This window comes from Haliaeetus albicilla, chromosome 12 (genome assembly GCF_947461875.1).
Source record: "Haliaeetus albicilla chromosome 12, bHalAlb1.1, whole genome shotgun sequence".
NCBI lineage: Eukaryota > Metazoa > Chordata > Aves > Accipitriformes > Accipitridae > Haliaeetus > Haliaeetus albicilla.
The window spans coordinates 29484044-29497269 of record NC_091494.1 but is presented as its reverse complement, the minus strand read 5'-3'; the positions used below and the strand labels follow the sequence as shown (position 1 = coordinate 29497269).

Genomic DNA, 13226 nt, shown 5'->3' with positions numbered 1-13226 from the left:
GACTGGCCCTGTTTTATGTGCAACTGACCCCTTTAATACCTTTTTCTGTTTACCCCCCTCTTTGTTCCTCCCTGCTCCCCCTACCCGTGCACGTCCCCTCAGGGGTTTGTACAGCTCTGTCAGTTCCTGCACCCACCCCAACCATGTCTGGGATCTCCCTTGGTTCACAATTTTATCAGTCATGAAGTCTGGGTTGATCTCCCTGGAAGTGGCACCTGTAGTTTCTTGATAGCTCATCAATTACTGTCACAGGTTTGTTTCATCTCATTGTCTCTATATTTGGTTCGTCAGGTCTGTGCCTGTATATATTGTTTCTGGTTGCCCCTTTTACCTTAGTTTCCCAACTGACAAGGTCCCTGATCTGGTAACCTTGCTGGAATAAACATTTTCACACTCTCACATGCCTTCATCAAGTAGTGTGACTGACCAGGTTTGGTTCCCATCACCTCCTCCCTTACCATTTGTCAGTCAGGTTTGTGTCCCGGTATGTTTTTGGTTACAACTTCCTCTCTTTCTTACTGTCCCTTGTGGTGTCAAAATAGGTCCTTACCAGATACTCTTAAAGGAGCAGACACTCTCTTCCACATAACCTTACAGAGCAAGTCAAAGTTATTCTGGTTTGACATTCAGCCTGCTCCATGGCATCCTCTGCAGGCTAATGGAGTGGCACAGAAACCAGGCTCCTTCCCGCAGGCTGAGACCTTGAGTATGCCTGCAGGCATCAGGTATTGTAAACCTACAGGCCAGGACTGCAAGACTGTCTTTTAGTCCATCAGCTGGCAGTTGTCTTATTCTGTCCCAAGCTTGAGGCTGGTTTCAGGCTTGCCAGCACCCCATACAGTGGTATAAAGAAATTTAATGAGAGAAAAATTCTGCCTAAGTCCTCCTCCTTCTTTATGAGCATGGACAGAGAGGATAGGATGGGATCTGTTAAAATCATAGTCCATAAAGAAATAATTGTGCACGCTTAGAAAAAAACCAACCATCTTGTTGATTAAAGCAAGCTCTCGAAGTCAGGAGCCAAGTGTTGCCTTATTTGGCATTATCAGAGCTGTCTTTGGGTTCCTCCATCCTCCATCCTGGCACAGAGCAATGTGAAAAGAACAGGTCAGTGCAGCTGACTCCATACAACCTTAAACCAATCCTGTCTCTGAGTAATTAGCAGAGAGATCAGAGCTTCAACACGTTTACAACTAAAGAGTAAATTATTATTGACCAAAAATAGAGTGCTTGAATGCTGTGTGGGCAGGAGGTTATATATAAAGAGCCACAGATGAAGGCAACCTTATTCTTTTGTTACCTCAGCATCTCACGGTAAGTCCCATCTGCTTGCTTCATACTCTGACCATGACACCTCCACAGCTCTGCAAAGGAGGTGCAATACGTAGGGGCATTTTCTTCTCAGTCCCCACTTCTAACATTCCAGGTCATGCTTTACATGCAATGTCAAGTTTATATGACCCAAACCACTCCAGTGTGGTGGCACAAGCAGAAGCAGAAGAACCGTGCCATGCCATTCCTTGCAGGGACCTTCTACAAACTTTGCTACCTCCAAGTCCTATGAAAGACACAGGAAAACTAACTCTGAAGGCAGTTGAAATTGATTGGGAAAACATATGTAATGTAGTTGATCTTTTCCTAGACATTAGATTTGTTTTCAGCAGATCACAGTGATGTGGGGAGGAACACAAGATTTTCTGTGGGACTTGGCTCTAGCTCAAGAGTTGTAAGGCTCTGTGTACAGTTCAGCTGTTGGGAGAGACTAACAAGGTGTATAAATGTTTGATACAGCATATGCTCAAGACAATGGACTGTTTTTTATTTAACTCTCTCTGTCCTTTCTTTAACCATTCCACATAGACACTGAAAGCAGATTTCCTCCTGGGCTTTCTGAAGGTAAGCGCTTAACAAATAACATGTCGTTTTGCTGACTGATCCTGAGCAATGCGTGAAGCTCACCCAGACAATGGCAAGGGTAGGTGGCAAAAGACAGTGTCGTAGAACCAGGTTCACTGAAAAGGGTATATGCTATTTTAATTGATATGAGCATATTAACAGTTCTTGGTAGGAAATACTCCATTTATTGGGAAAGAAAAGTGACAGATACACAAGCTTAGCCAAGAGGACATGAGATACAGCGACAGCAATGTCTTTTTGTGGTGTAACCTGGCATTCTGTGATTTATAGATGATTAAAATTCACCCCCTGCCATCTGCACAACCACTGGAAGCCTGAAACTGAGGCTGTGTTCAGAGAAGAGGCTCAAAGTACAGTTCAAGAAGGGTCTAAGTTTATCCTGCCTTAAGTTAGTTTCCTCTAGGGTAAGGTCTAGAACGTTATATGCTGACTTCGGCTTATCACATAGGTCCTGAAACCAAAACAAAGTCCACGACAATCTTGTCTCCTGTCTGATAGACAGGCCTGTTTATATACAAAGAGTCACCTTCACAGGGAACTTAATATGCACCATTCTCTTCTAGGTTTTCTGGGGAAGGTTAGTGATTGAGTGACTGGGAGAGTTCACCAAAGCAACAGAAGGAACTCTCCACACATGTGCTTTCCATCCTAATATCAAAAAATGCTCACTGAAATTGAAGCTGAAAGGGATGGAATTACAGGTTATTCTTCCAGAGAATGCCTTCTTCTCTGTTCATGAATGCGTAAAGATCTAAATTTTACAATATTTGCTATTAAAGACATTCAGTAGTTTAACAGACTGTGCCCCTCGAGAAATTTGCTGATAACCTATTGGCATTTCTTGATGCTCTGCTTAACTTTTTCATGGACACTGTGAAATAATTTCTCTCTTTCTTTCATGTTGCTTCCCTTGAACCACACAGAGACAGGATCACATAGGCAAAAATGCTGGGCTCTATATAGATAGAATACTTTCAAAGTAAGTTAAACGTTCTGGATTATGTGCTTTGAAATTCCTGGGTATTAAAAGCTCTTGAGAGATGCAATACCTCTAAGTCCTGCAAGGTGCATATCCCATAGCAGATAGGTATTGCTGAGAGAGATGAGCCCTTCTACAGCAATGTGTCCAAAAGCAGCATTATAAATGCCTTTGGACTCCTTTCATCATTTTCTTGCACATAAAACCACTCCATGTTGATTGTTTCAGTACTGTGATGCCTTGGAAATATACAACTGAGTTGTTCAGTTCTGCCCCTTTATCTTTTTTAGCACCACAGTGCATCAGATAGCCCATGAAGTAACAGGAGTTTAGAATTTTTTTTTTTTTTTGCTAGCTTGTACCTTAGCTTGCCTGGGGAAGAACATTCTGTTTATGCTAGTTCCTGCCTACATTATTTCTGCCTGTGTTATTTCCAGATGCTCTTGAATTATCCATGCCAGTCCTTTTGACTGTAGCAACCAATAGCATCTGTTTGTGTTGAAGAATTTCTACTAGATATTGCTAAAAATGTAAAATAAAACTGAGCATAAAGCAGTTTTCTGAAATATTTCTACTAGACAGATCCCTAACTGAATGTCTGGTTCATATTGGTGCACATTAATTGTCTTTTAATGATCCATAACCAATATTACTCTATATAATATGCTAAAGCTAAAAGATACTTTGTAATTGAAATTCTTTGAGATGTTATATCAAGTACTTATTTACCTAGATAATACTATGCTATTAATTATTACCTTCAATATACATTGTATTCCCTTATTAGCTAATTTTGTCACAGATCTGAAAACGTTTTATATTTTGTTCATATGATAAACAGGTTTGGCTTTAGATATGTGATGATTGACCCTCACAATTTGTTCCAGTGCTTAGTATAGACAGAAACTAGTTGAACTTTCCCTGCTGGGTATTAAAACATAGAAAACAGAAGGGTGCCAAGAATACCTCTACTTAGAAATTATGTGTGAGAGGCAATCGGCTTAACTTCTGGATCTTACTTGCATCTAAATGTTTAGATGTCTAATGAAACTATCTAAGTGGCTATGTGTATGTGGCTTTGAGAAGTATGTGGCTGTGCAGCTGTGTGAATAGCAGATAAAGATAAAGCAGGAGAAGCTTTTGAAGACTGCTAGCTTGATATTCTTTCTGGCCTCACTTGGGCACACAGGCATCCAAAGACAATACACATCTGTCTACAAAAGGAACTTTCTGTATGAGGACTACTTCAGTGGATACTTAAAATTGAGGCAGAAGTTAAGTGCCTGATGTTGATTAGTCCTCTTCTTCCTTTTAGTCAATGAGCATGACCATTTTCTAGACAAATATAAATTACAAATGCACAGGCTCTCTGAATCTTTTCTGAATTCCTCCAGAGCAACTCCAGCCATGAGTTCAGATGCAGAGATGGCAATCTTTGGAGAAGCTGCTCCCTATTTACGGAAGTCTGAGAAAGAGAGAATTGAAGCGCAGAATCGCCCATTTGATGCTAAGGCAGCCTGTTTTGTAGTGGATGAAAAGCAAATGTATGTGAAAGGTACCATACAGAGTAGAGAAGGTGGCAAAGTCACAGTTAAAAAATATGATGATACTGTAAGTAATACCAACTGTTACTCGTACATGATCATCCAATTTAGGCAGTTCCCTGGCTTAGATTTCTTCTCCTTCTGGTTTTGTCAGACTGTGACTGTAAAGGATGATGAAGTCTTTCCCATGAACCCTCCCAAATTTGACAAAATTGAGGACATGGCCATGATGACCCACCTCCATGAACCCGCTGTGCTGTACAACCTTAAAGAGCGTTATGCAGCCTGGATGATCTACGTAAGTAGCAGCAGCAGTCTTCCTCTGGGTAGCTAGGAGGAACTGCTCTGCCAGGCTAAGTGGAAGCCAACGTGCTGTCTCCCTTCCTCGCAGACCTACTCGGGTCTCTTCTGTGTCACTGTCAACCCCTACAAGTGGCTGCCGGTGTACAACCCAGAGGTGGTGGCTGGCTACCGAGGCAAGAAGCGCCAGGAGGCCCCTCCACACATCTTCTCCATCTCTGACAATGCCTATCAGTTCATGCTGACTGGTGAGTCATTTGGCAAGAATGGGAAACCCTGATATAAGCAGGGCTGGCTGCTTGGTCAAGGAACACTTGACAGTTCAGGCATCTTAGGTGCTGTTCTACTCAGTGCCTGATGGCAACAGCTCCCATAGTCCTATGGCACAACTCAAGATTAGACTGCCTGTGGCACCTTAATGACCTCTGTGCTCATTACCTGTGTCAGATAATGAAGGAAAGGCAGTAGCTATCTATATGGCTTTGTGCCCACTCTCCTAGTAATGAATTTAAAGAAACAGTAAAGAAGAAACACAGCAGACAATGTGATTCTGATTAAACAATATTTAAGCCAAGGTCTATACATAAAAGAAAACAAATAGTAAGTGTGAAGCCTTATAAAGAACCACTGCTTGGACTTAGACTTCGGGCTGCTCCATCCCTCTATGCACAAAAAAATCCACATGCAGACTAATGCAGAATTTACCTTATCTGGTTACAAAGTGATAAATACAGTTACAACATAGTGCTTTCCCTTCAAGTCAGTTAGTTATGTCTGAGGAACAGAAGCCCTCCACATCTCATTTGAACAGCTCTTTCTGTGACTTTGTTTTCAGATCGTAACAACCAGTCAATCCTTATCACGTGAGTATATTTTGGTATGTGCGACAAAGCTGACAGAGAAGTAAAAATATTTCCTGTTTCCTGTAACAATATTTTCATTTCAACAGTGGAGAATCCGGTGCAGGGAAGACTGTGAATACAAAGCGTGTCATCCAGTATTTTGCAACAATTGCAGTTACTGGTGAGAAAAAGAAAGACCAACAGCCTGGCAAAATGCAGGTATGTGATTGGCTCCCCCTTCTAGTGTTTGCCCAAGAATGTGGCTGCAGAGCAGAAACTATCAATGAATATTTTTGAGTTGCAGGACTATCAAAAGGCAGAAAGTGTAGCGCAACTGAGGAGACAGTTAGGATGCACAGTCTAAGCACACCTACGCTCATTTCCCCCTGCTACCTGGCCTTCACGCCTCTGAACACTAGTGGAACTCTACTTAAAGAAACACTTTCTGAACATAGGAAAGGTCCAAGCTTCAGTTTCTCTCCAGTTTCCATTTACACAGGGGTAGTCTTCACCAGGGAGAGGAAGATAATATAAGACAGCAGTTTTCTCTGTGCTGACTGTCTATGTATCTATCCATTACTATCCTATGAGATCAGCCATACCCACAGCACCTGAGTGGCTGCAAGAGTAAAGAGAGCACTCGGTTCCCACCGGCACGTGATTGTGCCATTCCTATTCCTTGGTTCATTCCTACTGACAGGGGAAGTGCAGGAACTCTGGACTCCAGAGTGGTTGTGCTGAAGTTAAGAGTCATTTCAGTTGCATCAGGTAGTAGTTTCCACTGGCTTGTTCTCCTGACTGTGGTCAATGTAACAGCCCTGAAAGGAAGCATGAGAAAAGGGGCAGATTTAGGACAGCTGAGACCACTTGCCTGATAGTTAGAAAGTAACCTCAGAAAGGATCCTTCCAGTGAGGAAAGCACATGCCCTGATGCCCCTTTCTGCTGAGCAGCCCAGCTGCTGCAATCTGAGCCCACTGGTGCATTTGCAAGGCGTGGGCTTCATTCCCTAGCACAGAACAACAAACATCTTTGTGGCACAAGTATGTGTCACCACAGTCTGTAAGATGGTATGTGCATCAAAGCGGGTGACATGTGTCAGCATGTTATTTGAGTACCCAAGGGCACAGCGGAACCTAAGGAGATTCCAAGGCTGAATATTCTTTTCGCACTCAGAGGCAGGTGTCTGTGATTGATGGGTTGTTATGGCCAAGGCAAGTTCAACACAAGCAGTCTTTCCATCAGCACCATTTCAGAATCTCCTGGGCTCAGCTTTCACCAGCTGCTCACTATGCCAGGACTGATCTCAGAAAACACTTTGAGACAGCTGAGACATGTACTGACCATGACTGATATAAGGAAAATCACCTGGCTTTCAGATGGGCAACAACCTGTTCTGCCATCTTCTCAGTTTATTCACAGAATACTCTATTTTTTAGTATTCACAATCTCTGTAACAGTAATATGTGCCTCTTCATAAAAACATTAAATAAACCACTCAGGTTATTGTTCTGTCTAGGCCAGCATCCTATTTCAGATGAGGGCTGAAATCAGACGCCAGGCAAGGGTATATGAATAAGGGAAACATGTAACTGCATTTCTCCAGAATATTGTCAGCCTCCAGCACTTTGTCACCCAGCCTGTAGATGAGACTCCAGAATGAATTTGTGTAAAGAATTGCCATGTCTTCTTCCATGCTGTTCTCCATAAACGATGCTCTCTTGTGAGTTCCCTCATCACAGCTGTGCACTAAAAAGAGGTTTGGTGTTGGTGTAGTCAGTTGCACTGACACATACATCTCTTCTCTTCTCTCCTCTTCTCTCCTCTTCTCCTCTTCTCTTCTCTTCTCTTCTCTTCTCTTCTCTTCTCTTAAATGAGGAATTCCATTTAGAAAGCTGAAACATACATGCGAGAGGGCATCACTCTATGGATTTGGGATTTTTTGTTTTTAAAAAAAATTATATAGAGCTTCATATGCTACTGTGTTGCCTTAATTTTATAGGGTCCGTGTTCATGGTGGACTAATAAAAACTAATTTAAACCCCTTGTGCCATCTGCAGACAGAGTTGGGAATGGCACTCCGTCTCCATTGCAAGATGTTAAAGGCTGCACTGAACAAACACCATGTACAAAGATGCAGCAACTTGAGCTGTGCTGCTCATCTTTCTCCTGGATAAAAACTCTTTTTTTTTTTTTTTTCCTTATTCTTTGTTTTCCATTTCTGTTTTGGAAATTATCCCTGGCAACACTTTCATGCTCTGACTACATAGGGATCAATCATGACTTTGCTAAAAGCTTTGAGAAAAGCTTTGCTCTATCACTCCAAGAAAGCACATGGTGACTCTGCTTCCTGGACCATATTGCACACAAAAGGAGAGACATTAATGTCACAGAAGCTTCTTTCCTCCCCTATTTTTGCAGTTAACAAGAGTGATACAATACTATATCAAAACTTTACATGTTGATCATTCCTTCTGCAGTCATGCAGCAAAAAACCTCAAAGAGTTTCTGTTCTGTTTTTTTTAAGTTTGGTATTTGAGTCTCAGGCTTTGTCCACATCCCACTCTTCTTTTCAAATCATGTCTGGAGATGTATTTCTGCACTCTGAAAGGCTTCTGGTTGTTTGAATGCAATTGCAAAACTTTACATTCTCCCTTGCTAGGTGTTTCCCACTAAAGGCTGTACCTCTGTGTGTGTGTCCTGGGCTTGAGTAACCTCCAGAAAAAAATCTCAGAATTTTCACATTTTCTTTAGCTCTCATGGCCTTTGTGAATGGGGATGTGGAAGCACTTCTCCCATACAGATTTCAAACTCCCTGAGCTCCACTGTAGTGACTCTGTATGTGATACCCAATATATGATAGCAGGTACAAGAATGAAACAAAATACAGTTCTGTCTTTCAGCACTCTTCCCTTTGAAACCAATGGCAATATTAGAGTGATGGGTGATGAGTGCTTAAAAACTCTGCTAAATTCTAGGTTAAAATCACGTATGAAGTGTAAAAATGATCTGTTTGTAATATTTCCTTTGCAATATTTGTTATTAACCAGTAGTGAAGTTTGATATGAAGCTTTTTCTCCTGTAACTAGGGAACTCTGGAGGATCAGATCATCCAGGCCAACCCGTTGCTGGAGGCCTTTGGCAATGCCAAGACTGTGAGGAACGACAACTCCTCACGCTTTGTGAGTTCATTTCCGATTTGTTGGAATGCAGACATCTAATACATGTCTCATTCATTGATCACTATAACCTGTGGGTTGATCTTAACTGCTTGATAGGGAAAATTCATCCGGATTCACTTTGGAACAACTGGCAAGCTGGCCTCTGCAGATATTGAAACCTGTGAGTTGAAGCAAGTCAGTGCACACAGAATCTGTGCATTTATGATCTCAAGTTTACCGGGAGACTAACAGCATGTCTGTTTTGGTTAGATCTTCTGGAGAAATCCAGAGTGACTTTCCAGCTGGCCAGTGAAAGGAGCTATCATATTTTTTACCAGATAATGTCCAACAAGAAGCCAGAGCTCATTGGTGAGTGCCAGCAGTGCTAGGTTTGGCTCAGTGAGTGCTTTCTCTTTCCACTGTGACCTGCCCTGGTGCCATGAAAGGTGCCCTGTATACCTGCAGATCTCCTTCTTATCTCCACCAACCCCTACGACTTCCCCTACGTGAGCCAAGGAGAAGTCACTGTTGCCAGTATTGACGACAGCGAGGAGCTGCTGGCGACAGATGTGAGTTCAGTGGAGCACCCGCGGTGTGGCCTCACAGTCAGACCAGCTGCAGCCAGGGGCCATCAACCGCTGGGCTCTGCTGCCCACACCGGCCACAGGGCCGGCCCGGTGCTGCATGCGCTCAGTGCGGGCAAGGAGGAGGGGAGACAGGGGGAGACACCCCACCTTCCCATCACAGTGCACATGCCTCTTAACAGCACCTTGTGTTTCTCTCACCTTCCTCGACTTGCCTGTTGCCTCTGTAGAACGCTGTGGACATCCTGGGCTTCAGCCCAGATGAGAAGGTGGGGATGTACAAGCTGACGGGGGCCGTCATGCATTACGGGAACATGAAGTTCAAGCAGAAGCAGCGGGAGGAGCAGGCGGAGCCGGACAGCACAGAAGGTAACGTTGACAGCAGAGTTTGCTCGTGAACTGCACCAGGAGACAAGCTAGAAACCCTGCCCCATAAAGTGCCCAACACTTTGAGAATGATTTTCCCTTCTAGAAACTAAATTGTTTAAGTTTGTTGCAAGTTCCACAAAATCAGTGATTTAATTTATGCTCTGCAAGGAAACGGAAAGACATAAAGATGAAGCATTGCTCCAGCCCTCCAGGTGTGGAACAGGAGTGTGCTGTAGCTGAGACTCTGCCTATGCTGGGGGAAAAACATTCTCCATGGGACTGGAGAGGAGCTTCCCTTGGCAATAGGTGCATTTGAGTAGTGCTGAAAGTAGGCTCCTTGTAACAGAAACATCCTAGAGGACCAGGACACCATTCCTTCTCTCTTTTGAACTCATCTGTTGTCTCTGATCCTAGTGGCTGACAAAGCTGGCTACCTGATGGGTCTGAATTCTGCTGATTTGCTCAAAGCTTTATGCTATCCCAGAGTGAAAGTTGGGAATGAATATGTAACTAAAGGACAAAATGTCCAACAGGTACCTAGACAGCTGATCAGCTTTTCATTTTGTTCAGACAGTTCTTTCAAGTTTAAAGCTAGCTCAATTTTCATTACTGTCATGGCCATATTTCTTACAGGTATACAATTCAGTGGGTGCATTGGCTAAATCAGTCTATGAGAAGATGTTCCTATGGATGGTTATTCGAATCAACCAACAGCTGGATACAAAGCAGCCCAGACAGCATTTCATTGGTGTCCTGGACATTGCTGGCTTTGAAATTTTTGATGTGAGTTACAGTAGGTATGCTTGCCCATTGATGACTTTTCCAAACTAACTGGCATTTTTTTATATTTTGAATTTGCAGTTCAACAGCTTGGAGCAGCTGTGCATCAACTTCACCAATGAGAAACTGCAACAGTTCTTCAACCACCACATGTTTGTGCTGGAGCAGGAAGAGTACAAGAAAGAAGGAATTGAATGGGAGTTCATTGACTTTGGGATGGACTTGGCTGCCTGCATTGAACTCATTGAGAAGGTAGAGGAAATCTTTTCATTTTAGGAGAGCACATTTCTTTCATGGTTATTTATTTTAGTCCAGTCATTCTTAACAACTTGACACATTACTGTTGAATGGCGCTCTCACATAAGAGGCAGTGTATAAAACCAATGCTTTTGGAATGACAGGCTCCCTCTGCACAAACAATGATTTCCTGAGCAACACGGCTGGGGTGGAAGGGAGAGGGGGTACACGATGTTAATTTGGTGCCTTTAACAAGACTGTCTTTAACAGTAAGGTGAACCTCAAGTCTTACTCCTTGCAGTAACAGACAGAATTAAGTTCCTAGTTCTAGCAACACAACACTTTCTGGCGCTTCTGTTGCTGCCCGCTGCTACTGCACTGGGGATCTTAATGGGAATTAATCCTTCACTGCTACATAACAAGCCAGTGTCCAGTGGTTGTGCACAGCACTTACACATGACATGCAAATCCAATATGCACATACCCAAATATCTTCCTTCTCAGGAGCATACAGGTATCTGCTCCCAACTCTATCATTCATGCCCAGTGCCCAGTGATGGATTCAGCCATCCCACATGCATGTTCACTGCTTGATATTCATACCCATGGGTTAGGCCTTTGCACACGAGCCTCACGTTTCTTGCTAACCACCCACACATCCCACCACATAGCAGCATCTACAGGCAGCGCTACCATTCACAGCTAGCGCCTGTTGCCTATTGCTATATTTAACACCCAAAATCCACACTTACTGTTCAGTAACAGTAAATTACACTGTATGTAACACATTTTGTGTTCCATATCTATGCAATAGAGTATTAGAGCCAGAGGAATCAGAACACCTATGCTGACCTAATGCTGTAGTCTCTTGTAATGACAGGAAAGTAAACGACACTTCTAGGATGCAAATCATCTCCTTATAAAGTATGTTCTGTTAGTGATTCTATAAATGTCTTTATAATGCTTCCATCACAGAAGAGCAATCTGGACAGCTAACTCAGATCTAGATTCTGTTTACAGACACCTACAGTTAGGCAAGATGAATGCTAAGCCCAGAGCTCTCACGCAGCAGCCACACTTAGAGGGCAAAATCTTCATTCAAAACATGGCATTCCTGCCCAACATCCATCTCCTGTGGTTGCTGCTGCTCTAGAGGATCCCTGATTCTAGCTCTGGCAGCTATGTAGTTGAATTCAGATGTAAGCATCTAATAGCATCTTATTAATTAAAAAAAAAAAAAAAGGTTCATACAAAGAAGGAAATCCTAGAATTCTCTCTAGGCCAATTAATGCAGGTCACGTCAGTGTCTCCAGCAAAATCAGAGGACATGTGCTTATCTGCACTATCAGAAGATACCTAATGTAGCTCAGATGAAAGCTCTGATGTTGCTGAGAATATGCCTACATCTCTGTACTATAATACTTCCAATTTTAAATACAATTCTGAGACAAATTAAAAGTCTTTCAGTAGTCTAAAGTGCCAGATTATTGCCATTTACACTCCATATAAGGTGAGGAAAATCTGATTGATCATGCACATTCACTGGAGACAGAACAGGAGTTGTTAGATATTAGTTATCTATGCACATTCATGGGGAGCCATCAAATTAAGTTCATGTTGACAGTTGCAACCTGGTGGCTTGTAACAGACGTAGACAACAGCATCAGTCCCGCAAACAGGACACTGACACCTACTTCCTAATGATGTAGGGTACAGATGATTGAAACAATTCATTATAATATGTATATATAAGTATATATAGCCTTTCAAAGATGCATGTAAACAGTATTGTCGAGTTCCCATGTTTACAGGCAGTAGCTTGAGCAACACAGACTAATTATAGTTTGCCTGATTATTATAGTAACTAGTGTGTATTAAGAACTTGTGCAGTACAAATTACAGTCACTGAAACAAGCCACAAATCATATGCAATGTGACATTTTATTTACTTTTCCTCTCCCCACCACCTACTTTCTTCATGTGTTCATATTTCTCCCAGCCCATGGGCATCTTCTCCATCCTGGAAGAGGAGTGCATGTTCCCCAAGGCAACCGACACCTCTTTCAAGAACAAGCTCTATGACCAACATCTGGGCAAGTCCAACAACTTCCAGAAGCCCAAGCCTGTCAAAGGCAAGGCTGAGGCCCACTTCTCCCTGGTGCACTATGCTGGCACGGTGGACTACAACATCTCTGGCTGGCTTGACAAGAACAAGGATCCCTTGAATGAAACTGTTGTGGGGCTGTACCAGAAATCATCCTTGAAGCTGCTGTCCTTCCTTTTCTCTAACTATGCCGGTGCAGAAACAAGTAAGTGCTTTTCCAGTAATGATCAATAAGGCAAGAAACAACTAAAGTCTACTTCTGCTTCTCCTCTCTGTGGTATACTCTAGACTCTCTATCATCCCCTAATGTGACCTTGTTCTTGTGTGCACCCAGATATGCCACAACTAAGATACCAACATGCAGAACTGCTGAAAATACCACATTCATGTGGCCCAGATAAGTAAAACTCA

At 42.7% G+C, this 13226-nt stretch overlaps 1 protein-coding gene across 1 annotated transcript in view; it reads left to right on the top strand.

Annotated features, from left to right (window-relative positions):
• Positions 1-1780: 1780 nt before the first annotated feature.
• LOC104315177 (myosin-13) overlaps positions 1781-13226 on the top strand; it is a 37362-nt gene continuing 25916 nt past the window's right edge. Inside the window, exons 1-15 of the mRNA XM_069798851.1 lie at positions 1781-1896; positions 4291-4507; positions 4595-4738; positions 4832-4988; positions 5576-5603; positions 5690-5801; positions 8670-8762; positions 8859-8922; positions 9012-9110; positions 9207-9310; positions 9556-9694; positions 10109-10227; positions 10328-10477; positions 10556-10726; positions 12711-13020. Of these exons, the coding sequence (XP_069654952.1) occupies positions 4304-4507; positions 4595-4738; positions 4832-4988; positions 5576-5603; positions 5690-5801; positions 8670-8762; positions 8859-8922; positions 9012-9110; positions 9207-9310; positions 9556-9694; positions 10109-10227; positions 10328-10477; positions 10556-10726; positions 12711-13020 (1894 nt within the window). The 5' untranslated portion in view covers positions 1781-1896; positions 4291-4303. The remainder of the gene's footprint in view (positions 1897-4290; positions 4508-4594; positions 4739-4831; positions 4989-5575; positions 5604-5689; positions 5802-8669; positions 8763-8858; positions 8923-9011; positions 9111-9206; positions 9311-9555; positions 9695-10108; positions 10228-10327; positions 10478-10555; positions 10727-12710; positions 13021-13226) is intronic.